Source organism: Mauremys mutica, chromosome 5 (genome assembly GCF_020497125.1).
Source record: "Mauremys mutica isolate MM-2020 ecotype Southern chromosome 5, ASM2049712v1, whole genome shotgun sequence".
NCBI classification, from domain to species: domain Eukaryota; kingdom Metazoa; phylum Chordata; order Testudines; family Geoemydidae; genus Mauremys; species Mauremys mutica.
Window position 1 is genome coordinate 17,546,804 of NC_059076.1, and position 27,912 is coordinate 17,574,715.

At 44.1% G+C, this 27,912-nt stretch overlaps 1 protein-coding gene across 1 annotated transcript in view; it reads right to left on the bottom strand.

Annotated features, from left to right (window-relative positions):
• The window catches only part of MOB1B (MOB kinase activator 1B), a 68,875-nt gene that overhangs the window by 19,763 nt on the left and 21,200 nt on the right, over nt 1–27,912 (bottom strand). Inside the window, exon 2 of the mRNA XM_045019777.1 lies at nt 6,072–6,238. Within this exon, the coding sequence (XP_044875712.1) occupies nt 6,072–6,238 (167 nt within the window). The remainder of the gene's footprint in view (nt 1–6,071; nt 6,239–27,912) is intronic.

A 27,912-nucleotide genomic window follows, 5' to 3' on the forward strand; every position in this document is an offset into this window, starting at 1 on the left:
AGGAAACAGCAGCCCAAGGCAGCATGTCTCAGGGTACGTTTATACTTACTGCGCGGGTCGACGCGGCGAGTTCGACTTCTCGGAGTTCGAACTATCGCGTCTGATCTAGACGCGATAGTTCGAACTCCGGAAGCGCCGCGGTCGACTCCGGTACTCCACCGCGGCAGGAGGAGTTGGCGGAGTCGACCTTGGAGCCGCGGAGTTCGCTTCCACGGCGTCTGGACGGGTAAGTCATTCGAACTAGGGTAGTTCGAATTCAGCTACGTTATTCACGTAGCTGAATTCGCGTACCCTAGTTCGACCCCGGGGCTGTGTGTAGACCAGGGCTCAGAGTCTGGGTCTCCAGTCTCAGCCTCCTGGGGTTTGCACTTTGGCACCAGTGTAGACATTTGAGCTATGGCTGGAGCTCAGGCTCTGATGCCTAGGTATGGGGGTGGGTCTCAGAGCCCAAGCCTAAACATCTATGCAGCTCTTTTTAGAGCTTTAGTGCAAGCCTGAGTCTGTAGGCCGGGGCTCTGCAATGGGTTGCTGCTTGCTGTGTAGATGTACCTTTAGGTTAAAGTGCTGTGTAGACAAAAAACAACCCACCCACCCGCTCCGTGAGGGGAACAGCTCTCAGCGTTGGGAACGCGGCTCCCAGCACTGTAGCACTATCTACACTGCCACTTTACAGCGCTGAAACTTGCATCGCTCAGGGGGGTGTTTTTTCACCCCTGAGTGAGGAAAGTTTCAGCGCTGTAAGTGGCAGCGTAGACAAGCCCTAAGAGACTCAAAACCTTCCACTATTTATCTTAGTTGGGGCAAGGTGTGTGAAACCAAATTAGGGCCGCTTCTATGCCTGTGTCATGCTGAGATGGATCCCCAAAATACTCAATTTATGCCCCAATTCAGTGAGCTTGACAAACAAATCACGTCCTTAAATGTCATTTGAATGAGTGTTCAGCTAAGAATAAGGCTCTTCGCTCCCAAGGCACAAGTAGCTGAATATTCTATTGGCTCATCTTTGGAGCATTCAGTTAGACATTTTTGTATTGATAGCTCTGTAAATGTCACCTTCTAATGAAGGCTATCAGTTACAAAATGCAGCACTCCTACAAGTACAATCTGCAGACCGCTAGGGAGCACTGTCGGTTTTGCAGTGTTTACGTGAAACATCATGCTCAGCCATTTCAGTCTCACTGAACCTGTTATCCAAGGCTGGGGTTGAGCTTGGGGCAGGGTGACCAGACAGCAAATGTGAAAAATCGGGACAGGGAGTGGAGGGTAATAGGAGCCTATATAAGAAAAAGACCCAAAAATTGGGACTGTCCCTAAAAAATCAGGACATCTGGTCACCTTAGCTTGGGGCAGGGCACTAAGAAAATAACTTGCCCTGCTCAGTAGCAAACCCCCAGTGAAAGGTCTGAACTTGCTCTAAAGGGAATTCTTTCGGGCAATCCCATCATGGCAAAGGGATCCACACCCAGAACTCAAGGATTGTCAAGGTAAGTATCTGAGGTAGGGGAGAGGACAGGAGAGATCCTTTAGGCTCCATAAATGACACTTAAGGAAAGTTACTTCACAGACTATATGCAGAGCATGCCCAGCAAATTCCTGCCAGTTATTTTAGTTCATCCCACTTTTCAGCTGATGTAGTAAACATAGGCTATAAACTGCATTGTGCAAGCACAATCACCCAGGAGCAAATCAGCTCAAGACTGGTGGATCGTGTGTTTAGTGCACAGTCTTTGGAGAAGCAGTAGCAGCAAATGGCAAGACATCATTCGGGGATGGCGAAGGGGAAAGGGAAGAGGGAGGTAGTCATGGAAAGGAAGGGTTGTTAACACTTGGGGGGAAAAAAAACACCATAAATTATTAAAATCTTAACAGGAAATTTTAATATCAAAAGAACTACAAGTAGATTTTGTATATTGCAGCCAATTTTGAACTTTCCAGTCTACAAGAGCTGTTAATTAGGTTTCCAATCCTCACTCCCCCAAAACCCTACTAACCCCGATTTCTCCTTAAATGCAGACATGCCCAAAACCACACCGGCTTTGAAAGTGTGACTGTTATTGCTTTGAAGCCCACATTCTGAGTTTCAAAAGGGCATGAAGCACATCTCCCAACCTCCAAATTCATCAGTGTGTGACAAACAAGCATAATGTGGGCCACCTGTTTTTGACGTATGTAATGCAGTGCCTTAGCCTGTTAATTTCCCCTTTTCAGTCACAGAGCTGAAGGTTGTAGTGTTTTTTTAAAAGCAGTTTCTCCAGTTACAGAGGTGTGTGTTATCTGCTGATTAAAACAAGTAAAGAACCAAGGTTTGTGGGTTTTATTTCCACATCTGTCACTGGTGTCTTTGGGGAAGACATTTCAAATTTTGTACCTCGATTTCTTTCTTCTCTGAAAAAAAGAGAATAGCAGGCTTCTCATAAGGGGGTTCTGAAGTTCATATGTTTATTGCACATCTAGGATGTTTAATCCAATCATTTAAAAAATATTTTAGTTTTTTTGCCTTTCAACTTCATTGGAAGTTCCCACAATAAAACTATTTTGTAAAATGGATCAACTATTTGACACACTTACGTAACCCATTGCCACAAACCATCAGAGCGGTCAAGGTCAGGCAAGATTCAGAAAGGGTTAGGCATTTATATGGATAAGAAGAAAATCCACAGTTACATTCAACGATACATACACCCTCACGCATCAGCCAACCATCCCACCCACTGTTCGGGATAAGGAAGAAACTTATATGGGCAAATAACTCCATAATTACCCAATTCAGGGATCCTACCATTTTCTTCTGAATTACCAAATATTGGCCATGGTCACGAGACATGACATCTGATGAGACACAGCACCAGTCTGATCTGGCAGGGCAATTCCTAAGTTCCATTTTTCTCCTCCATTGTTCTTTGCCCAGCAGTTTTGAAATGTTGCCCTCTCTGCTCCCTCAGACTGAGGCACACTGCTTTACTTGTACAGCTGTGCCTGCAGCATGAGGAGAACATACCCTTCTATTAGGGAGGGCACACAACATTAGGCCTTCTTTATATATCCTAAAAAGGTAACAAACCCAATGTTTGTCCTTTACAGGCCACATTTAATAGGCTTTGATGGTGGCAAACTGGAGAGCAACTGAAAGCAGGAGTAATATAATTGGTATATGAAGCATCCTTGGTAATGTTTAGTCAGAAAAAATAGTTTGCTTTTTAGACAGTTTAAAAAAAATCTATTCATGCTAAATTTTGTAAAAGACCTATTTCGATTATTTAAATATTCCCTGTCTGTTACAGCTGCCTCCCTGCTGCATTCCTTTTTTGTTTTCCTCTCTGTGTGGCCGCCCCCCACGCCGGCCATGGGGCTAGCAAGAGTCATAGCCTGGCCCTGCTCAGTGGAATGGCCTTTGCAGACTAACCGGAGCCATTGCTCTGCTCAGGTGGGGGTGGGCCCCTGTGCCTCCTTTGTTCAGACCTGGGCTCGGTGTAGGGGGCACTGCCCAAGAATGCAAGACCTTATATGGCCACATAGCTGAGCATGTAAGTCATGCCTGTGATTTAGGACTTGCCCGGACATGTCTGTGCTCACCTGAAGTCTTCTCTCCTCCCCTGTAAGAAGGGGAACCAATCAAAGTTACTGGCGGGAAACTGCCTAAGTTTGCCTATATAACCAGACATTTTCTAAGCAGACCTCGGAGAAGGTCCTTACTTTGCCACCTGGTCTGATCAGCTAGGGGTCTTTGGGAGGCCCTCCCCCCGCTCTCGTTTGTTTTTGAGCGTACCCCCGTTTTTAAACTCCCCTCCCACGAACAACGAATTTTGCCTGGAGATCTCCTGATTATTGTGAACGAATTGAGTCCTCTCTGTGTCCTCTGATGCTGCTGCTGTGCCTGCCTCTGCTGTTGTCCTGGGGATTGGTAAGAACTCTCTCTTGCAGACCCTCCCTGTTCTAGCTGCTGGCTTTTTCTTCCCCCAACAGACAGACCCAAGTTAACTCCTTGGTCTGCATCTGTAATCTGTTTCTGGTTCTACAGCTCCTTTGCTGCTAGAAATAAGCCTGTGCCTCCCTGAATTCTATCCTGGGCAGCTCACTTGCAGTTGCTCCACTGCTGCAGCCACACCCGTAAAGAACCACCCCCTAGTATAAGGTGCACTCATTAGGTTAAGTTAGGTTTAGCATTATACTCTGTAAGTTAGGCTTAGAGAATTGTTGCATTGTGTTTTATTACTTGCTAATTTGTGTAGTCTTGGTTAAGTTAGATCATAGATAAAATTTTACTGTGTTTTGTATAATTGTGGTTAAGTCTGTCTTTCCACTGCAACCATACCCCCCCCCAGCTTCTTTGTGTCCCTCTGACTCCTTACAGTCTGTCTGTTCTCTGTGTCTCTCTAAGTTTAAATCTCCCTCTGCTCCACCACGTGCTCCTCTTCCCCCATCCCAATCTAGCATAAAACCCCATTGGTTACTTTTTCCTCTCTGATACACCTCACATTCTATATTTACACCACTGTGACACATTTTTACCTAAAATTGTTTGTTATTTAACATATTTTTTCCATAACTGTTAGTTGGATATATGCTGCTGTGACTCACCTTTCTACATAGAAACTGTTAACTGCCTGTTACATTTATACCTCAGTGTTAATTGTTCACCAACTGTATTGTACCCCACTATTGAAACCCCCTATACTGTTCACCAAAAGAAAACCCTCCCCAATTGTCTACCTCAACAAACCCCACACCCCTCACCATTACATTTTCCCTGTTTTTGCATTTTCTTAATAAAGTTTATTTTGCACCCCACCCGTGTGGTAATTATCCCCCAAGATCCCCTACCTGCTGGCAGGGACATTCCCTTGTAATGATGGAAACTCAGACCATAGCATCGTGTGGATGCATGGGAACTAGAAGGTCAAGCTGGGCAGTATTGCTTTACTGCCCAAGCAGCATAAAATGTGGAAAGGAAACACACGGTTTCCAAAGTATTATTTATACTGCACACCAATGTATAGAACATTGTGCAACAAGGGAAGCACACCAAAACCACCAAGTTCCTGCCCTGAAGAGTCTACAGTCTAAACGCACAACAGGTAGAATATCAAAATTACATGGGGCATCTGGTTATTACAGCCAAAACTCTCCATGAAATGTAGGGGGCTGGCTCCCTGAGTGTTTGTTCCAAGATGACGGGACACCAGGAAAGGCAGTACAAAGGAGATAAAATAAGTGATCAGGAGAGGCATGTGCAAAATATAAAGGATGGGAGTTGTAGGCAGGGATGGTATTCAAGAGAGCTTTGTAAGTGAGGAGAACCTTGAACTTACTACAGAAGAGAGGAAGCCTGTGTAAATATTCAGAGGGGGAGAAAGAAGAAGGGGAAACATGGTTAGAGCAGGCAGAAAGGATGATAATTTGGGCATCTCTTTTGCATAAACTAGATGGGAAGAAAGTGATAGGAGAAACAGCAAGGAAAAGTTATAGTAACCAAGTCAGGAAGTTACCAGAACACAGGCTAACGCCTTGGTAGGAACAAAAGGAACAGATTAGCTTTGGAAATGTAATGAAAAAGCTTAGCGAGAGCAGACGAAAGACATTCTATATATACACGTTTATAATCTTCACATCCGTTTTAGACTTGACCCTGAGTAGTATTCATCCAAGCAAATGTTTGAAACTCAGTGTGCAGAAGCATGTACAGTTGAGAAACACAGCACTAGCTGGAATCTGAAGGAGTAAAACACCCTAGGATGATACTTAGTTATTTGCTAGAAACAGTGTTGGTGTTTCCCCTTCACTGCTCATCTGATTTGTGAACGAGCATTTAGATTTTAACCACAAAGAAAAGCAATTTGTTTTGGAAAAACCCATAATTTCACCACATGGAACAGAGGGGTTTTTAGCTTGAGCCACTTAGCTGCTGTGAATGCTAACAGACACCACGGTTCTGCTCTTTCAATTACAGTACAACACAGACTGACCAGTGCATTAAGAACCACGCACTGCACAAGAGACAGCTATGCAGTTGTCCTTATCCATTATCAGACACATCACTGCCCACCTCATATAAAAAAGGTCAGTCAACTTACTATTAACTGCGACCCATTCATTTAAATCTTCACCCTCTGGCAGCATAACGGCCATCCGGAGATTACCACTTCCAAGCGTGGCTTCTGCATGTTTTAACAGCTCATACTGGTGAGACCCCTCCGGAATGTTTTTCTTTGGTTTAAAGGTTTTAGAAGAGCGACTACCACTGTGAAGGGGAGAAGAAAAAAAAAAGATTTAAAAGAACTTGTAGGAATTGAGGGGAAGGAGTGAGGAGCAGAGAAGTTAAGAATCAGTTCACTTCTCGGCCTTCTGGCTAAGAGGGGTGAAAACAATATCTAGTGTGAACACCTTTCCCCCCTTCCTCCCAATTTTTATTTAGATCAAGAAGGATGTTTACAAAAATAAAGAGCTACAAATTAAAGAACTGACTCATATTTGTTAAACAATTGCTCGTAACTCAGATTACTCCCTATTTCACTGTATTCTCATCTATTAATATTATTTCTGAGCCAGCTGGAAAAAGGGGAAACCCATCCTACCATCCATCTCATTGCAAGCTGGGTCAAAGCCAAAACATTAAAAAGCACCTTACCAGAATCAAGATGACCACATTTTAAAGCCACAAAAAGAAATTCTCTTCCACCTCCCAAAGATTAAATGAGTAGAGCTGAGCAAATACTAGATTTTTCGGTTCAGGAGCCAAACAAGAAAAACTGAAAAAAATTCCAGTTTGATTTGAACCAACAATTTTTTTTCCACTGAATCAGAAGACTTGTAAAAATTTGGTTTTGAAAAAAACGAAATGTTTTAAGTTAACCTGAAAGGAAATTTTTTCAGTTTTTATATTCATTTCGAGTCGACCAAAACATTTCAGTCCAATCAATTTTTTTTTTTGGTAAGTTTTTTGTTTTGATTTCGGCCTTTTTGGGTGTTTTTTACTGTGTGTGTGTGTGTTTTGTTTTAAACTGGCCAGATTCAAAATTCAAATGTTATTTCAAAGTAAAAAGTCAAACTGAAACATTTTGACCCTTTGACATTTTTCCCCCTGACGCTATTCTCCCAATTAAGCAAACAGTTTCAGACCCCCAAAAATGCATTTTTTGCTGAAATTTTTTTCCCTAGCTCTACTGAGGAGACAGCATGGGGGGTGACAAGGAAGAATAGAGAGACGGTAAAACCATTACATTTAAAATACTTTCTTTCACTGTGGAAAAAGGATAACATTGAACAACTCTGGGAAAAATACATTTAAAAGCTAAAATCAGCCTGTTCAAGACCAGCAGTAGTTTCACTGTATAGGGCTCACTGAAAATATAGTACATCACACTGAAGTGGCTGTTATTTATGAAGGGTTCTCAGATGATTAAAAACAGTGCAGTGGTCATATTAATCTGCCGTCAACCTATTTACATGCAAATATTTGCCTTCCCTAAAAAGATAGTGTAACGCATGGCTAGAAAGGGTTAAACATCCTGCAAAATAAACAACCCTCAAAAGACATATGGGGAGATAATGTTTGTGGTTTTGTGTTCTTACATATATATATGTAGGGTCCTCAGACAATGTAATCAACAGTCCCTGTCTATGCTGTATTCTGATAATTCAGAGGTCAAAAGATCATAATTTAAATGAATTGTAAACACGGGAGATCTCCGTATTCATCTCTCTTTGAAATGTATAGCAAATAAGCTGCAAATGATGGAGGAACAAGCAAATTGCTTTATGTTAATTCTATAGCTAAGTACCCATGATGGATCTCCTTCAAAGTCATGCTAATTACCTTTTGAACTCCTGACTTGTCAAAAGACAAGAAATTGTATAAAAGATCCTTGGGTCCTGATTCTGTCATCTCAGATCTGCTTAGGCTTCATCAGGCGAAGTTTGATTTGCAAGACTGAGGGTATGGCTACACTTACGGTTTGCAGCGCTGGTAGTTTGCAGCGCTGGTCATCCAGCTGTGTAGGAGCAGCGCTGGTGTGTGGCCACACTCACAGCTACCAGCGCTGGTGTGTGGCCACATTTGGAGCATTTGCAGCGCTGTTGGGAGTGCTGCATTATGGGCAGCTATCCCAGCATTCAAGTGCACCAACGTGCTTTTCAAAAGAGGGGGGTGGAGGGTGGTGTACTGTGACAGGGAGCGGGGAAGATAGAGAGAGTGGATTTTTGGAGCCAACACTGAGTGTTAGCTTCCTGGATTGGAAAAATCACAAAATGTTCATGAGCCCTTAGTCTTAACTCTAATTGCAAACAGCCTGCCTGTTTGCTGTGATCAGTGTTTGTTTTTTTAGATAAGCAGTTCAACGGAGCGATCGGCTCCGTTCTGTTTCATTCACTCTTCCTGCCTGCCTCTCATTTGATCGTTCACAGCCAGGTATAGATAGCTCCTGTTTGCTGTGATCAGTGTTTGTTTTTTTAGATAAGCAGTTCAAACGGCTCCGTTCTGTTTCATTCACTCTCCCTCCCTGCCTGCCTCTCATTTGATTGTTTACAGCCAGGTACAGAACGGAGCTCCGATCGGAGCTCGTTCACAACAAAACAAAGAAAGGCTGCATAACAAAACAAAGAGAGTAATTTATAAAAGCATTCTGGGATACACCTTATTCCCTGGAGGCCAATCACAGCGCTGGTGTGTGGCCACACTTGATGACCAGCGCTGCAGCACCAGCGCTGGAATCCTTATTCCCCATGCTGAGTGAGGTGTACGGCCAGCGCTGCAGCCAGGGAGTTGCAGCGCTGGAAGTGCCCTGCAGGTGTGGCCACTTACTAATTGCAGCGCTGGTGGAGGCTTTCCAGCGCTGCAAATCGCCAGTGTAGCCATACCCTGAGGTCCCAGTTATGCTGATAAGCTCTGAATATGATATTTGGACATTAGACTATAACCTATGAACTATTTCTGAAAGAACTCTGCAACTACAAAGCTCACCATCTCTGCTATGTATCAGAGAGGTAGCCGTGTTAGTCTGGTTCTGTAAAAGCAGCAAAGAATCCTGTGGCACCTTATAGGCTAAGGCTGTGGCTACACTTAGCACTTCAAAGCGCTGCCGCGGTAGCGCTGCTGCGGCAGCGCTTTGAAGCGCTAAGTGTAGTCAAAGCGCCAGCGCTGGGAGAAAGCTCTCCTAGCGCTGTCCGTACTCCACCTCCCTGTGGGGAATAACGACGGCTCCCAGCGCTGGGGCTTTGACCACACTGGCGCTTTGCAGCGCCGCAATTTGCAGCGCTGGAGAGGGTGTGTTTTCACACCCTGCTGCAGCGCTGCAAATTTGTAAGTGTAGCCAAGCCCTAACAGTCTATAAGGTGCCACAGGATTCTTTACATCTCTGCTATGAATCTGAACCTCAATGAATTGAACTCACGTCTGTATGTATATTATCTTTTACCCATATGCTCTGTGTTGTTTTTTAATAAATTTTAGTTTAGTTAATAAGAATTGGCTGTAGCATGTATTTGGGTAAGATCCGAAACATTCATTAACCTGGGAGGTAATGTGTCCGATTCTTTGGGATTGGTAGAAACTTTTCTTTTATATGATGAAATAAGATTTTCAGAAATCATCATATTTGACTTAAGTACCTGAATGGAGGCCTGAGGCTGGATCACTTTAAGGGAACTGTGTTGTTTGGACTTCTGAATAACCAGTGAGGTGGTAAAGAAGCTGTTTTATGCTGCCTTGGTAAATCTAAGTATTGGAATAACCACCAGCTTTATGGGGATTGTCTGCCCCATTCTTTGCAGTTCACGCTGGCCCCCACTGGGACCCTGGTCACAGATGGTTAATCTCACACAGCAGCTCCAAGTACACTTTATAAAGAATTACTATTGTTTGGATCACTATTAAAGTATTAAAATATACTTAGCCACAGAATTGCTACTGCAGTGCTATAGTTCTAGCTGAGCTGACACTTCCACTTCCAACCCCTATTTCCATATATTTCTCAGAACATTTCTTTATGGATTTCATGAAGGGTTTTCCCATATTCTTTCAGACTAGAAGTTATATTTGGCTGGAAATTTTTATAACAGTCAAAAAAAATTCTAGGTCGAAAATTCTTGCTATTTCAGTTTTATACAAATCCAGATTATTTAATGTTTGTGCTTGGATAACTACAAATGGCTTTTTTAAAACTTTCAACCTGGTGTGCATGTGTGCTGAACAAACAGAGCCTAAGAAAGAAAATTTGGATAGAATTAGAGGAAATGTAGTTACTTCAGTTTTAAAGAAGGGTAATGAGCCAGCATTGCATATTAATTTCCAAAATGGTAGAAAAATGCACCAAAGTGTGAGGCTCCAAATATTTGCAGAAGTGGATTTCATAGGAACAGCCAATATGTGGAACCATAAATGATTTCTAAGTGAATTTAGAGCAGATTTCTGTTGGAAGGGGAAGTTAACATTCTTTTTGCTTCTAGTGACCAGACCAGGGACGTGGGGGGCGAATAAATTAAATCCAGACACTATGGAGCATCCAAAGCAACCACCACCCAATAGTCTTCTCTTGTAAAAAAAGCCCTTCTAATTTTTCAATGTATCATCTGTTAAGGGGTATGGCTTTCAAAATTTTCTAATAGTGCAAACTATTGTTATGCAGGTGTTTGCGTGGTACAGGAGTCACAAAAAGATGAGACTGCCCATTGCCAAGGCAGGGCTCATGCTTGGAATAATGTTTGTTTGGCTACATTTTCACCTAAAGCATTGTAAATAAACTGTCTCTTTTCCTTTGTATTTTCCCCACTCTGCAGCATCACAGAAAAACAAACAAACATGAAAGATCACACGCTTGTTTCTACAAATGGTAAGTACAGTCGAACCCATTTATGTCGACCTCGGTTAACTTGCCAATCCTATTAAGTCGACGGTTTACAAGTGGAACCGCCAAACTCCCTCTTTGTCTTATGAGTTTCTCATCCGTTATGTCGATTCGCCGAACCCTAATATCTCGAGCCCGTCCCCGACCCACCGTGTCCCCAGCCGCCGGCTCCCCGGCTCTCCAGCCGCGCGGTTCCCCAGCCGCCCCCTTCCCGCGTCCCCAGCCGCCCGGCTCCCCGCGTCCCCGACCCACCGTGTCCCCAGCCGCCCGCTCCCCGGCTCCCCAGCCCCGCGGTTCCCCGCGTACCCGCCCGCCCGCCGGCTCCGCTTCGCCGCCCGCCCGTCCGCCCGGCTCCGCTTCCCCGCCCGCCCCCGCATACCCGGTCCCTGCCTGTCCCCGCCCGCCCGCCCGGCCCCGCATACCTGGTCCCTGCCCGTCCCCGCCCCACATACCTGGTCCCGGCTTCTCCTGCCGCCCGCCCGCCGGCTCCGCTTCCCCGCCCGCCCCCGCATACCCGGTCCCTGCCTGTCCCCGCCCGCCTGCCCCCGCATACGTGGTCCCTGCCCGTCCCCGCCCCACATACCTGGTCCCAGCTTCGCCTGCCGCCCGCCCGCCGGCTCCGCTTCCCCGCCCACCGGTCCCCGCTTCCCCGCCCCCGCATACCCGGTCCCTGCCTGTCCCGCCGCCCGCCAGGCCCCGCATACCTGGTCCCTGCCCGTCCCCGCCCCACATACCTGGTCCCGGCTTCGCCTGCCGCCCGCCCGGCGGCTCCGCTTCCCCGCCCGCCGGTCCCCGCTTCCCCGCCCCCGCATACTCGGTCCCTGCCTGTCCCCGCCCGCCCGCCCCGCCCCGCATACCTGGTCCCTGCCCGTCCCCGCCACATACCTGGTCCCGGCTTCGCCTGCCGCCCGCCCGCCGGCCGCTTCCCGCCCCGCCGGTCCCCGCTTCCCGCCCCCGCATACCCGGTCCCTGCCTGTCCCCGCCCGCCCGCCCAGCCCCGCATACCTGGTCCCTGCCCGTCCCCGCCCCACATACCTGGTCCCGGCTTCGCCTGCCGCCCGCCCGCCGGCTCCGCTTCCCCGCCCGCCTGTCCGTCCGCCCGGCTCCGCTTTGCCGGATCCAGCCACGTGCAGGCAGCGCGGTAAGGGGGCAGGGAGGGGGTGGGGGGGTGGATAGGGGTTTATCTCGATCCTTGGTTATCTCGACGGCTTTTGGCAAACCCCTAGGCCATCGAGATAACAGGGTTCAACTGTATTAAGAAGAGACATGCACATGAAAGAGCGCAATGAAGATAGGTTTTTAAAGAGTTTGATGAGTGAGGAATTACAGGGACTTAATGTATGTAGCAAGCATATGATAAATTGCCAACTGTGTCATTAGGTCTTTTAGCAGCTAAATCTCAACAAGGGAAGGGGAAGAAGCAAGTTACTGAAATTGGAGTTTATTAATCAGTTGCTTAAATTCTGTTGAACTGGGAAGCCTCTTAAAGTAAGAGAAGAACCCTGGGATATTTGAACATTTACACTGAATGTGACTTGGGCTTCTAAGCCCTAAACAGTGTTGCACCACTCTGCTTTTCTTTTCTGTAAAGCTACAATTTCCTACCTTAAAATCTCCACAAGTGACAACTTTTTAAAAATAATCTGAGATTCATAAAATTAAGACATTTAAATATTTTTGTCACTCTCCAACTTTTGACATTAAAGGTGGCTTGCAAAAAAAAAGTATTATTGCCCTTTCTTGCTGCTTTATGATTAATTAAAAAAGCCTGAAGGTAAAATTAGTTTCCTTTCCTGTAATTTTGGTTTCTCACAGTAAAGTGTCAGCTATTTTGCTGTTGACTGTTGGGCTGTCCCTACCCAAGTTCCTAGTTTGGGAGTAACTGCTTAAAGTTCTTCCTTTGAGCTGGGTTTATAAAATAATTATATACATTCATGGAGGATAGGTCCACCAATGGCTATTAGCCAAGATGGTCAGGGATGCAACCCGATGCTCTGGGTGTCCCTAACCTCTGACTGCCAGTAGCTGAATCTGGACGACAGGGGACGGATCACTTGATAATTGCCCTGTTCTGTTTATTCCCTCCAAAGTACTTGGCATTGGCCACTGTCAGAAGACAGGATAGTGGGCTAGATGGACCATTGGTCTGATCCACAACAGCCATTCTTATATTCTTCTTCTCTTATTGTAATATTGTTCCACAAGATAATACCAACGTTTCCTGATGACTTTTAACTTAAGCAAGCTGATGATGAGATTCTGGGATAGGTAGTTTCTCCTGATCTGTTGGAGATTACCAGCCTTTTTGGAATTCCCAAATGGAATAGAATAATTATTATCCTTATTGTCTGAAGGCCCACTAGGAAGATTTTATCTGGACCTTCATTAGGAGAATTGAATTACCAAGGATAAGGATAGCACATGGGGCATATATGTCTCTTTTCTGGAAAAGCCTATTTTTAATAACAAAATTCTGTAGATTAAAAATAGATACAATGACCATGGAACTGTATTTGGGCACAATATAACCATGCTGACCAACTCAACACATTTGTGCGATGAATGGATTTTAAATGTGTTCTGGGAGGAGAAGGAGGGATCTGGGTTTGCACTTGAGTCAGACAGACTTTTATAAGGGTGTAAGCCTACAGAAGGTTATAAAAGAACTGTGCACACAGTAAGCATACATACCACAGCAGCTCTCAAACCCATGGAGGAGTATCCAAAGCCAAGTTTGCAAGAAGTTTCAGTTTTAATAGTTAAAAAAAAAATACATAAGAACATATGCTCCACCCACTAGAAACTAACTTCCTAGATTGGGAGTAGCCCTGGCTTCAGTGCAGAAAGAAGGAATCCATCTTTGGTACCAAGAATAACTTATGGCCTTTGTAATGGGGTACTTTGTGTCACTACAGAAATGCCCTACTAATTAAATTTTTCTTGTCTGGATTCAGGAGAGACATGGATGGCTCTGTGATGGCCAAGGTTGAGTGGATCAACTTGACCAAAATATCCAGTCATTATCACTGCAGAGGTTGCCTGTTTCATCTGAATCAGAATGTTTTGAGAGCTCACCCTCTTTGGATGGAGGTTTTGGTGCTAGCTTGCAGGAGTTCCACTGGTGCCTAGATTTGTAAGAGGGGATATTGGGCTTGTAATTTTTCTGTTTGACTTTCTTTTTCTCACCATTAGGCTCAAAAGAGAAAAATGAGGAATCCTGTTTCCTGTGAAATGATGAAAATAGATAACTGGGTCTCAGAGGAGGGGGAGAATTCTCTAAGGGAGAGTGAAGAAGTATGGATGGGAACCTGTAAACAGGAAATGGAAAATACGGAATAACCCCAAATGTGATCGGATCAAGAGGAAAGATGAGAACACCCAAGTCTTTCAATCAAAGAGGCTGTTGAGGTATATGAACATCCTGTTTGAGAGGCTCAGGGTACAAAATTGGTGAGAGAAGCTAAACCCCTGGGGCCCTCCTGAACTGAGCAATCTAAAGTTTAGAGGGTGTAGGGAAGTTGGGGATATACAGAGGGAGACTGTGAAGAGGATCAAGCACTGGTAACAGAGCCATCCCTTGGGCATGGAAGGCAACAGGAGCCTGTTAATGTGGCTCTCTCTGGAGTCCCAGAGCTTTTCCGTACCCCGCTAATGACCTTATTTGCTAGCTTGGGAAGCACTGTGGTAGGTTCTGGAGGGATAAGCAGATGTGGCAGGGGAGTCTCAAACTGTAGCAGGTATTTGACACTTTTGTAGTAACAGCTGGCTGCTACTGCAATTAAGAGTCACAGAGTAGGAACAGGAAACAGGTGGCTCTGATGTAGACCACTTCTAAAAGGCATTCAACAATATTTGTGTTTCACCTAGAGCGTAAAGGTACGAGAATCACATCTCAAATAAGATAACTGCTGTTCATGGGCAGAGAGGAGGAGGAGAGACCACTGCTGGAGAAGCCCTCCACCCTCATTTATTGCCAACCAAACTGGGTTCAAACTAACGCAACAGAGATGGAAAAGGCACCAGAAAGGCCTGATAATCGAGTGCTCCCAGGAAAGAAGAGGAAGCTGATGCTCCCCACGGTACATGGATCTCTCACAAGCTGTACAGTCAACATACCAACAGGGGGAGCAGCAAGCAAAACATCTCAAAAAGCTCCTGGCAATTGCTTCCGTAGGAGCTCAAGTGGAGAGGATAACCTGATAGTAACAGCCACAGCGATGGATCCAAAATACAAGAGATTATTAAAATAGGTGTTCAGTGTTAAACAGTGACCAAACATTTCTTCTCTCAGTCACTCAGGTTTCAGGCGCATGCTGCCAATCATCCCACTATTTCTCCAGTATGGACAAGAAAGCCAACTTCTGATGTTTCTAATGTAAACCAAACCAAAGCCTTTTGAAAAACAAACAAACGAAAAAAACCAAACAAACCACCATCCTTTCAGGTCTTCTTTCTGCATCATAAAGCATCAACAAACAACAACAACAAAGGGTGGGGGGAGCAAGAATACTCATCCACTCTTTGCAGGGTGCCTTCACCCACCCTGGTCTGCAACCCTGGCCGTTTTACCAATATAAATGATTAATACTGAAAAACCGTAACTGCTGTGACTAATCTGGTGCTTGAGGCAGAATGTACACCCTAGTTATATAGACTATGTGACAGATGGATCTCTGTGGGATGTAAACAACTCTGGTTTGTAATTTAAGATACAAAGAGTGGATCTTGGCAGGAAGATTTAGAAGCAAAGAAGCGAGCTGCCCAAATGGTATGTAAAATTCTTCAGTGTCCCACTCAAAGACTTCATCTTTGTGCTGGAGGGGAAGGGAACAGACAAAGAAGCGAAGAAATTCAATATCTGATAAAGAGGACAGATGAACCGTTTGCTTTTACATAATCATAGAATAAGTACAAAGCATAGGTGAGGCTTCCGGGACAAGGAAAGAGCAAGTGTAGATAAAAGATGGTGGGTGTGGGGGAATCCTAAAAAGGGATGAGAGCTCAACAGCTAAGTTACAGAGGCTCCGGCCTGTTCAATCCCTGGATGGGAAACCTTCTTTAAAAAAAAAGGAAAATTAGGACATTTTGGCAATTCAGTAGGTAGCAGGTTGAGCCAGTAAACTGCTATGTTGGTTGGGTGTCTCTTTAAATGAAAAAAGTACAGAATTGTAGACTTGTAAAAATAAAAGATTAACCAAGCTCCACATTAGCCCCAAATATGCACCCTCAAACTTCAAATACATACAATCACATCTTGGTTTCTCCACCTGCCTACCAAGCTGGTCAAAAACCACATTGATAAACATGGTCCTTATGCCCATGTGACTAAATACAATCAATTCCCTGAGTTACAGACTCCGCACTGCCATTCTCCCATTCCAACCCACAATCTCTGTGCCACTACACAATCCAATCATTTCCAGATGGCAAGAGATGGTGTAATGTAATATTTGCGGGGAGGGAGAAAAGGTAAAGATTCAAAGCCACGAGGTAAAGAGAGGAAGGAAAATCCAGGACAGTGGTCACAAAACGCTACGGAAATATTTATAACGTTGAGGCCGGTTTATCATTCCCATGCAATTGGGAGATTAAGCACACAAGAAGTCTTCCAATTGCATTCATGAGGTCTCATACTGTACATACAGTAGAGTTTAGAGCTGCAAGAACCTAGCACAGCATCTCTATGCCAACCCCCTTCCAGGGCAAGTTTGTTCCATGCCAGATGTTTTCTTGTGCTTTGTCCAGTCTGGCTTTAAATGTCACTACTGATATGGTTTTGACTACTTAACTGTCCTGGTGTTCTCCTAATTACGCTAATACATCCTTTTCTTAATTTCATCGCATTACTCAGTTATACCCCCACACCTGTTTGCCACGCTTAGTAACTTCTCTTCCTCTATGAAATTAAGCAGTGTCAAAATAGACTGTAAAATCCACCACCTTAGTCTTTGCTTGCCCACACTATATATGCTTTCCAAAACTGAGCAGATAAAAATTCACTTAACCCCTTCTATTTGTTATAAATTGGTTTGTGTGAAATGAGATTATAAAAACTCTTATTGTCTCATGTCAGCTTCCCTAAATCCGCAGACACACATAACCAAGTATATGACTACAGAGTGTTTTGTTTGGCGGCCACCGAAATGATAGATTTATCATCATTGTGCTAACCATGTATTATATAAAAATAAAGCCAGTTTCCTCTGTGTCCCAATTTAAGGTTTAAGATTATTTAATTGTGAGCCAGTATGTGAAACTCCCCCTTGCCTGTTTCATTCCCTAAACTGTCAAACTCAGGAGCACGACATTTAGTCATGGACAAAAGAGAAATAAAAGGAAAAGAAATTTCTCTTGTAAATATAAGGCTAAAACTTCCATTTTTCTTTTAAATTAAATAGGCAGATAATTGTTCAGTAACCATATTAAATGCATCAAAGAATGAGAAACACATCCAAGTATCACGTCTTCCCCAATATTTCTCACAGTCAACTTAATGAGTTTCTTCTCAGTTGAACTAAGTTTCTACACATTCTTGAGGTTTTAAGTACATTTAGTTCACCTGATTCCCACCTCAAACATTTCTAGAAACATTTCGCAACCTGTTCTATATTTGGAAATAACTGCAGAGATTCAGCCTCCAGATGTAGATTTATCTATGACTGAGCCAGGCAATATGTCTAGTGGAATGTTAGGCAACTGACTCACTAGCCAAAAAGTCACCAGGCAGCCCACACCCCTCAGCCAAACAAGTTCTTCCCATTGTCAAAGAGTGTCTCACTCACTTTATTGCCTTGGCAAAATCATCACAACATTCCTGTAGTCAAGGGCTAAATTTCCACAGATGCAATTCTACCAAATCATCTACTGATGGGGAAGTCTGAGTGCTAGAGCCTACACCCTTTTCCTCCTAGAAATATGATTCTACATACCTGAAAAGCAATACTCTCAGGGTGTCTTGCAAACAAACGTCATAATCCATTAAACCATTTGGATAGCCTACCGTGGTAATCTAGATTCAGCATCTGATGGAGGTAAATCTATCAAGATCCAAGTACTAAGTATTTAACCTAAGTTCTTGCTATCCTTAATTAACACTGGAAAAGGACAACCAAAAAGAATGCCTACCTAAAACATCTCACTCTTAAGGGAAAACTCTAGGAAAGGATTGTCAGACTCATTAAGTGAAAACGCCCAATTAAATTTTAATTATGTTCCATGGGTTGGATCTTAAGAGTTTGGGCCATCTACTCATTATTTGCAGTACTAGGGAGGTTTACACAGAGGTCGAGGATAATCTTTGGCCCTCATGCAATAACTAAAACTTTGAGGGCATTTTCACTGCAGAGTTAACTCATGCTCTTGCTTGGATGTTGCCTCTTCTACCCAACTCCCATTCACACACACACAGAGCCCTCTGACGTGGGTGTGGTAGTGCTTTACAGGCTGTCTGGTCCATCTTGTGGCATAGGCTGAAACCCAAGTGCCGCTTACACTCAGGGTAGTAACTTGCCCACTTTGCAGTGAGGACACACACTAAACCACTTAAGTGCTAGTAGTCCTCCAGTGCCTTCCCACAATTCCTCAGATGTGCCCAAAAGGAAGATAAGATCTCCCACAATTCACTGGAAAGAATAAGAGCAGCTCGGCTTACTGCAGCCTTAAGAAAAGACAGTTACCTGTTCTGTAACTGGTGTTCTTCGAGATGTGTTGCTGATGTCCATTCCACATTAGATGTGCATGCTCACCATATGCACTGGTGCCGAAGTTTTTCCCTCAGCAGTATCCGTAGGGGACCAGCTCTGGCACCCGCTGGAGTGGTGCCTGCATGGTGCGGGATAAGGAGCGCTGCCAGCTCTCCCCACCCTCAGTTCCTTCTTGCCGAAAACTCCGACAGTGGGGAAGGAAGGCAGGTCGTGGAATGGAGATGAGCAACACATCTTGAAGAACACCCATTACAGAACAGGTAACTGTCTTTTCTTCTTTGAGTGCTTGCTCATGTCCATTCCACATTAGGTGACTCCAAGCAGTTCCCGTGGAGGTGGGTAGGAGTTCACGGCTGCGCAGATTGTAGTACAGCTCTGCCAAACACAGCATCACCTCTGGACTGCTGAGTAATGGCATAATGAGACATGAACATGTGGACCGAGGACCACGTCGTGGCTCTACAGATGTCCTGGATCGGAATGTGTGCCAGGAAGGCCGCCAAAGATGCTTGCACTCTAGTTGAATGGGCCCTGATGATCGGCGGTGGCAAGACCTTTGCTAGCTCGTAACAGGTCTTTATGCAAGAGGTAATCCAGTTGGAAATCCTCTGCGAAGAAACCAAAAGGCCCTTCATCCTATTTGCCGTAGCGATGAAAAGCTGGGTCAATTTTCGGAAAGGCTTGGCACGCGCCAAATAAAAAGCCAAGGCCCTCCAGATGTCCATCACGTGCAGATGCCTCTCCTCACTGGTCTTGTGCGGCTTGGGACAGAACACAGGCAGGAATATGTCCTGGCTCATGTAGAAGCAAGATACCACCTTTGGCAGGAAGGCTGGGTGAGGCCGCAGCTGGACCTTGTCCTTATAAAACACTGTGTATGGCGGTTCCAAGGTCAAGGCCTTTATCTCTGAGACTTGTCTCGCCGATGTCACCACCACCAGGAAAGCGACCTTCCAGGACAAGTAGGAAGGAGAGCAGGAGCCCAGCGGCTGGAAAGGCAGGCTGGTGAGCCTGGAGAGGACCAGGTTAAGGTCCCTCTGCGGGACAAGGGCCTGTACCTTCAGGTAAAGACTCTCAAGGCCCCTCAGGAACCTGACAGTTATGTCATGAGAAAAAACTGTCTGACCTTGGATTGGCTGGTGGAACGCAGAGATGGTCACAAGGTGCACTCTGATGGAGGAATGTTCCAGACCCTGGTTCCTGAGCTGTAGTAAGTAGTCCAAGATGGACTGCACTGAAGAATGTGAGGGAGAAATGCTGCACTCCAATGCCCAGTGGGAAAACCTCATCCACTTGGCCGGGTAAGTTAGTTAGTCTCATGGATGGCTTCCTACTTCCCAGGAGAACCTCCTGGACCTACTCTAGGCAGGTACGCTCCTCTGGCTTCAACCATGGAACATCCATGCCAAGAGGTGTAGAGACTTGAGGGTGAGGTGTAGGAGCAAACTGTGATCCTGTGACAGCGAGTCCAGACAGTAGGGAAGGGGTCAGGGAGAGGCCACCACCATGTTCATGAGCATGCCGAACCAGTGCTGGCAAGGCCATGGAGGGGTGATCACGATAACCTGTGCCTTGTCCCTCTTGATCTTTACAAGGACTCAGCTGACCAGAGGGATGCGTAGATCAGACCCTTGGACCACGACAGGAGGAAGGCATTGGAGATAGAGCATTTGCTCAGGCCCCGCCGGGAGCAAAACTGATGGCACTTTCTGTTTCACCAGGTGGCAAACAGATCTATTGGGGAGTTCCCCACCTCTGGAAGATCATGCAGGCCACCTCTGGGTTGAGGGACCACTCATGGTGAGAGAAGTCCCTGATGAGGTGATCTGGTACAGCATTCCTGATGCCGCGGAGGTGACCAGCTTCCAGATGGATGCTGGGAATGATGCAGAAGTCCCAGAGACGGAGAGCCTCTTGGCAGAGAGCCAACAAGCGCACTCCTCCTTGCCTGTTGATGTAAAACATCGAGGCTGTGTTGTCCATTAGGACTCCCTAGCAGAAGCCATGCCCTCATTGAAGATTGCCTGGAATTCTTTACGGGAACCTTCCAGGAGAGCACTCTCGAACTTAGCCGTGGCTTGCCACATATTAAACACGTAGTGGCCAAGGAGGGCCGGTTGCAGTGATCACAGGGCTTAAAGCCTGGGGAGCGAGGCATGCCCTGTCCCCTGGCTAAGTCCCCAATGGGACTAACAAAACTCTAACTACTGCTAAGGGCTAACTAACTCAACTACTAACTACGTACACTAACTTTACAAGAACTCTCATTCGTACGAATGAAACCTAAGCAATGCTAGTAAGAGCAGCGAACATTCCGTGCACCATCACTAGCAGCAAGAAAGAACTGAGGGTGGGGGGGCAGCCAGTGGCGCCCCTTTTACCATGCTGTGCGGGCGCCACTCCAAAGGGTGCCAGAGCCACTCCCCTACCGATACTGCTGAGGGAAAAACTTCCAGCACGGGTGCATGTGGTGAGCACACACACCTAATGTGGAATGGACATGAGCAAGCACTCAAAGAACCACCCTGGAATACATCCCAAAGTTCCAGAAGTCCTAGTGCCACTCATGAATGAGTACAGCACCAGAGTGGGCCTTGTAACTCAAGTATGGCTCACACCCAGTGTAGTCTAACCAGCATATTCCAGCCTGGGTTCTCATCACCGGGGTTAACTCTGTAGTAAAGATGCATCCTTAGGGTATATTTACATGGGAGAGACTCAAGAAAGTTAAGGCGAACCAACTAAAGGTGTAAAGTCAATGCAGAGAAATTAAAACATGTTAAACCCCTATGAGGTGCTTAGTCTCTGGAATAAAGTAGCTGTAGTTCGTTGTGCTTTAATCCTCAAGGAGATCCATCTTCAGAAAGTTTTCTTTGAAATCATAAGGACCAGAAACTTACTCTAAAAAATTAAAAACAAAAAATCTGCAGAATCTGATTCTATTGTAGGAGCCATCAGCATACTTTAAGCAGGCCAGATCCAGCCCATGGACTAAGTGATATCACTTTCTCTAGTGTCACTCTGGGTACTTGTGTGTTTTTGATTTGTGTATATGATTTGCTGTGAGGAGGACGTAATCTTTATTTTTCTCCCCAGAGATGCAATGTCGGACATACCAACTTCAACAAGGCCAGCTGCAGAACTCAGAAAAAAAACTCTCAAGAGAGATTACTGCAGTACAATTAAAGTGAGTCCCTCAAAATAGCTTTCTAAGCAAATATTTGTGACAGTTTGACACAGTCCGAATAAGCATAATTCAGACAGTTCACAGAACATGTACCTGGGGCTTGGACAGCTTGGTTTTGAAATAATACTTAGAACTCCAGCTTTTCATCTTCAAAGGACTTTATAAACATTCATTAATCTTTACAACATACCTTTGAAGTAAGCATCATTACCTCCATTTTACAGATGGAAAAACTGAAGTAGTGAGATTAAGGGTATGTCTACACTAGCCTGGCCAAGGTCAGCTGACTCAAGCTCACAGGGCTCAGGCTGCAGGGCTACAAAATTGCAATGCAGACATTTGGGCTTGGCTGGAGCCCGGGCTCCTCCTCCTCACAGGGTCTCAGAGCCCGGGTTCCAGTCTCAGCCCAAACGTCTACACTGCTATTTTATAGCCCCACAGCTGGAGCCCCGTAAGCCCAAATCAGCTGCCCCGGGCCAGCTGTGGGTGTTTTACTGCAGGGTACAGCACATACCCCAAGTGATTTGCCCAACTCCAAAGAGGAAATTTGTACCAAATACAAAATTAGAACTCAAGTTCCTGGCTCCCAGTCCCATTACTCATACTGTGCTTCTTTTTAAAGTGATGCACAAACACACTAGACAGGCAGAACTAAACTCCAGATAATTAACCATTTTAGACTATCAAACATGAAGCATGCTGGGCTTCAAATTATACAGCTTTGCCAAAAATAGCCAAACGAACACTTCAATATTGGAGAAAATGTTACGTCCTGTCTAGATGAAGTAAATAACTGATATTTTAACACATACTAGCCAACATGCTTTACTCAATGTGTTTTTAACCCTAGTGTTAAACCCTTTCTACTGCTGCTAGGTGGCATTCAAAAACATGTTAATCATAATGGGCTAGCTAACATGTTTTAAAACTCCATCTATTTTACTAATCTAGACAGAGTCTTTGAAGGTACAGTACCTCTTTCTACCTGTTGCAAAAGAGATGGAGATTTCATCTGCCATTGTGGTTAGCTGTGACAGTAATGTCATTTATTTCCAGTGGCACCAAAACAACTTATGTTAGCCTGTCTCACAATAACTAACATATCAGCATGGGGTAAATATTTTAATATCTTTAAAAAAATAAAGCAATAGGTTTGGCATTTGGATGTGTTGTCTCCATGGCAATGAAGGTATATTTGAAGGACAGCAGGAAAGAAAAAAACTTTACATGCTCAAATTTATACTTAGGAATTTATCTTAAACATTTTTATTCATAGCACTGATGTGTCACAACATTTCTACTTTGAAGAGAAAAGGTAAGTGAGCCAGGTGTTTTCAGCTTCCATTTAGTTCATTATAAGCCACTTTATTCTGCTTGCAAAGACAGAAATCTTAATTTTTTAGCTGTGCTCCTACATGCTAAATTAAATTGTCCCATCTGGCCATTTTAATCTGGATGTAGCAATTCAATGCAAGAAGTTAGAACAATTGCCTAACTTTACAAATCATTCATTCCTCTGGTTAGCCGTCACACAGCATCTCTTGAGACAAATTTTTAAAAAGAAAAAAGGACACGGTGAAGCAGCAATCACTTGCTCCTTATGGCGGTCACCTTGGAGCTAGCTACCACGAAGTCCTCAGGTGCATGTTTCTAACATGCTGTCCCCAACAATGGGTCATGAAAAGTTCTTCAGCTATGTTCAGTATGACTAGGTACCCAATAATCCAGATGTACTTAAGTTACACAGATAATATTTGATGTGTGGGTTTACTTACCAATAACTTTTAATAAAAGTGATCAGGAACATTAAACAGGATGGACTAAGCTGTTCCAAATATTATAGTAGTACCCAGCCAGCCAACTCAAAGCAATAGTAGACTGTGGGTACACTAATCTAGTCAAACACTAAATCTTTATTGAACAAAAAATGATGGCAGTGTAAATATTGCTAGGTTACCACAGAGATTATATATATATATATATAAATAAAAAGATCACAACTGCCAGAAATGTATATATGTCCTCTAGCAAAGGCTACTCTGTGGGTTTGGAATAGAACTAGAGATAAATTACTTTTTCTCCCCAGTAACAACCATGGCAAATCATCCAGATTTTTATCAAAATCTGGAACCACAGAGTTTAAAGATTGGGAGAGCCATGGAATACATATGGTTGACCAGTTGTTCACCAAAGAAGCTTTTCTAGTTTATTTAGAAATCCAAGCTAACCTTAACTGGCTCACTTCTCCTATGGTACCAATACCTTCAAGTTAGGCATTTTTCTCAGCTTCCTAGAAAACTTGTTTTATACAGAATACAAACTTTAATATATAAGCAATGGTTTCTAGTTGATGAGGAAACAAAAAAAGTATAACTAATTAATATCAATCTTTGGAGGCAACTTTCCTAAAAGAAATATCCATATATAACACAGTGGGAAAAGATTATGGACAGAGAAATTACCCCAGAGAAATGAGCTTTGATATGAAAAAGATGACCAGCAACCTGAGTCTGTAGCACAATAAAATAAAATTTCTTTAAAGATACGGTTTAAATGGCACCTCATGGCAGTAAGGTTAAAAATAGAGAACATTAATAGAGATAAGTGTTGGAGATACTGTGGTGATAGAGGTAATTTTATGCATATATGGTAGACATGTCTTGTCATTAGAGAGTATCATGAAGCAATTCATAGCCAAATATTACAAATTGTTGGATATCTGTTACTAAAAGATCCTCTGGCAAACTTCCTAGCAGAAAGAATTACACTCAAAGAAATGAAGAATTAATCTCTGATTGGCTAGTAGCCACCAGACTAGCAGTAGCCTCTCACTAGAAAGAGAAATAGTCCGAAACTACAGAAATGGTTCCAAAAACTATGTGAGGCTGTTGTTTTATGGAAAAAATAACACATCCATTACATACCCAGCAAAACAGAGGCCAATTAGATGCTTAGCTATTTGGTCACCATTTATTCAATATTCAAAATATACCTGTCTGCAAAAACACAGCACCGCTGTCCTATTTTCTTGAATATTAACATTAAATAGACAATACAAGTAGAATCAGTAGTTTCACTCAATTTGATAAAATCCACAGAAACAACACATCCTGGATGATGTAAAGAGGCTCACTCTAATATGGCTCTCAATCTTTTATATTGGTGACCCCTTTCACATAGCAAGCCTCTGAGTGTGACTCCCCATTATACATTAAAAACACTTTTTTAATATTTAACACTATTATAAATGCTGGAGGCTAGGCAGAGGCTGACAGCTCGCGAACCCCACATCATAATCTCAACCCCAAGTTTGAGAACACCTGTTTACTTTGTTAAATAGAGAGATCTGATTTTATTAATGCACAATCTCTCTCTAAACAAAGCTATTGTTTCTGATATTTACATGGCAGTGATTTGTAAATTGCTAAAACTTCCTGAATAAATAGTTGTTAAAAAGGAACATTAAGTTAAGTGGCAAAATGTGACCTAAAATATACATTTTTAAAAGTTTTGAATGCATTTTAGGGGTCCTGCAATTGATCTTTCACTTCCTCTCTGCATGCTGAAGCCCCGCCCCCAATCAGATAGATTCCTACAGCACAATGGGAAGAGGCCAGTGGGAGCATCAGCATCTGAAGAGGCGGCAGCGTTTAACAAAAATCACAGGATAGGGGAAGGTGAATCAGCTGTCTCCCCCACCCCCTAAGAATCTGGGGCAACTCTGGAGAGTGGGGGGACAATCCCACCCCCCAAAGACTAGGGGGACAACTGGGAGTCAGACAGAGCCACCTGTGCACACCTAACAACCCACCCACATACATTAAATGATGAGGCACGTACACACACACGCATGAATTGTAACACACAATTTTCCTACCAAACCCCTTTTTGGGGTAAAACTATTATTTATAAACAGAGAAAATTAAGCCACAAAACATGGGAGTGATGCCTACATTTCATTTCAATGGAACAAGTGTGAGAAGAGCAACATTTCAACCCAAATCTTTCTGTAGGCTAGTACTGGTATTATTTTTAATTCCGTATGCAGCTCCTTACCAAAAGCAGGGCTCTAGTTCTGTTATGGTCTGACTGGAAAAGAGAGCAGAGGGGGAAGGATTTAGAGTTTCTGGAAACTGGACATCACTCTGAGTCTCAAGACCTTCTTAGACTCATTGTGCTCGTAAAGGACCATACAGCAGTTCTACAGAGGAATGACTTCCTCAATCCTTGGCTAGGCCAGAGAGAGAGAGAGAGAGAGAGCGCGCACCTGTTCACCTCAGACATGGACAGTAACACACATTTTTGCCCCCTCTAGATTTGTAGTACCACACACTAGTTGGGACTGGCTGTGAGAGTCACTCAGAAATGCCAGCTGGGATAAAATGATGCTGCCTACCTTCTGGGCAAAAAGAGAGACTGATGGAAGCATGTGACCCCTGTATTATACTTATTACACTGCTTGTGGATCCAGATCCCAAATAAATTATTTTTATTGCAATGGCAAGCTTGGCAGCAAGTGCTGCTTGATTCACTGATTCCACATGTAACAATCTCACCAGACATTAAGTCAGCAATTTAAATCATGTGGATTAAAAAGAAGATTCATTTAACACTTCGTGAGGACAAAGTCACATGAGTAACATGACATAGTCCTTGCACAACTCTCTGCCATTCGCCATACATTACTATCAACTATAACACCTCAACAGCCACTCAGTCTGTTCTCAATGTCCTGGGTCAGTGCACTGACTGAAGGCAATCAAGACAGTCTACTACAAGTCTCAGATGTCAAGATGAATATTCAGTGTAAAATCTGCCCACAGTTTTACCAAACAGAAACTGGACAGCGGGAAGCAGACCACTCAGTGAGCATATGGTGCAAAAGGCAACAGCAGTTTTGTTGTTTCATTTGTTTCTCGATTATCACAGTTTCAAGGGCAAGGTCTGTCTGTAGTTGGAGAAGTTCCCGATATAATCCAAAGCAGTCTAAAAAAAGTATTCTGTGATTAGTTTGCTGAAGAACCATCCTTGAAAATTAAGAACTGATAAGGCTGGTTGAATACATGCACAGACCAAATGAACAATGTGCAAGACATGAAAAATGGCTCAACAAAGAATAGCCAGAGGCTCCATCTTTTCTCTAAATACAAAGTGTCTGACTAATTTGAAGCCTATCCTCCTTCCCTTTTGGCTGCTGGAAGCAGTACTGCCAACCCCAAGCATTCAAAATGGATGAGTCAGGTTACAAAAAACTCAGGAGATTTTACAAATACACTACGCCGATATAACACCACCCGATATAACACTAATTTGGATATAGCACGGTAAAGTGGCACTCGGGGGGGGGGCGGGGCTGCACGCTCCGGCGGATCAAATCAAGTTTGATATAATGCGGTTTCACCTATAACACGGTAAGTTTTTTTGGCTCCCGAAGACAGCGTTATATTGAGGTAGAGGTGTATAATATATTTTGGGCTCTTCATTTGCTGTTTGTTATTTGAGCCGTCAGGGTACACACATCACATTTTCAAGCTTTTCTCTGCAACCATAAAGTCTAGAAACATGCTTTATTTAAAAAAAATGAAAGATGGGATTCTTCCATAATCTTTCTTTATGTGCTGGGTTTTTATGTAAAACATCAAATATTGCAAGACATGACAAAATCACAAGAATCAACAACACTGCAGAAGGGGTATTCTCTCTCTCTGTATTCTTGCTTCCTAACCTAAGAGTTTCCAGGCTGCTCAGGGAGGAGGTAGGGCCTGTGCTAATCTACCCCGCCTCTGTTTTTTAAGGCACTAAAAAGTGTTTGTCTGTAGATGCGTGAAGTTAGCACAGTACTGGTTTACACTCAGGGCTTGGCTACACTTACAAATTTGCAGTGCTGCAGCAGGGTGTGAAAACACACCCTCTCCAGCGCTGCAAATTGCGGCGCTGCAAAGCGCCAGTGTGGTCAAAGCCCCAGCGCTGGGAGCGCGGCTCCCAGTGCTGTCCGTTATTCCCCACAGGGAGGTGGAGTACGGACAGCGCTGGGAGAGCTTTCTCTCAGCGCTGGCGCTTTGACTACACTTAGCGCTTCAAAGCGCTGCCGCGGCAGCGCTTTGAAGTGTAAGTGTAGCCAAAGCCTTAGTTCATGCTCAGAAGGTTTTCACCACAACTCTCAGGGCCAGAAAATCCTATTTTG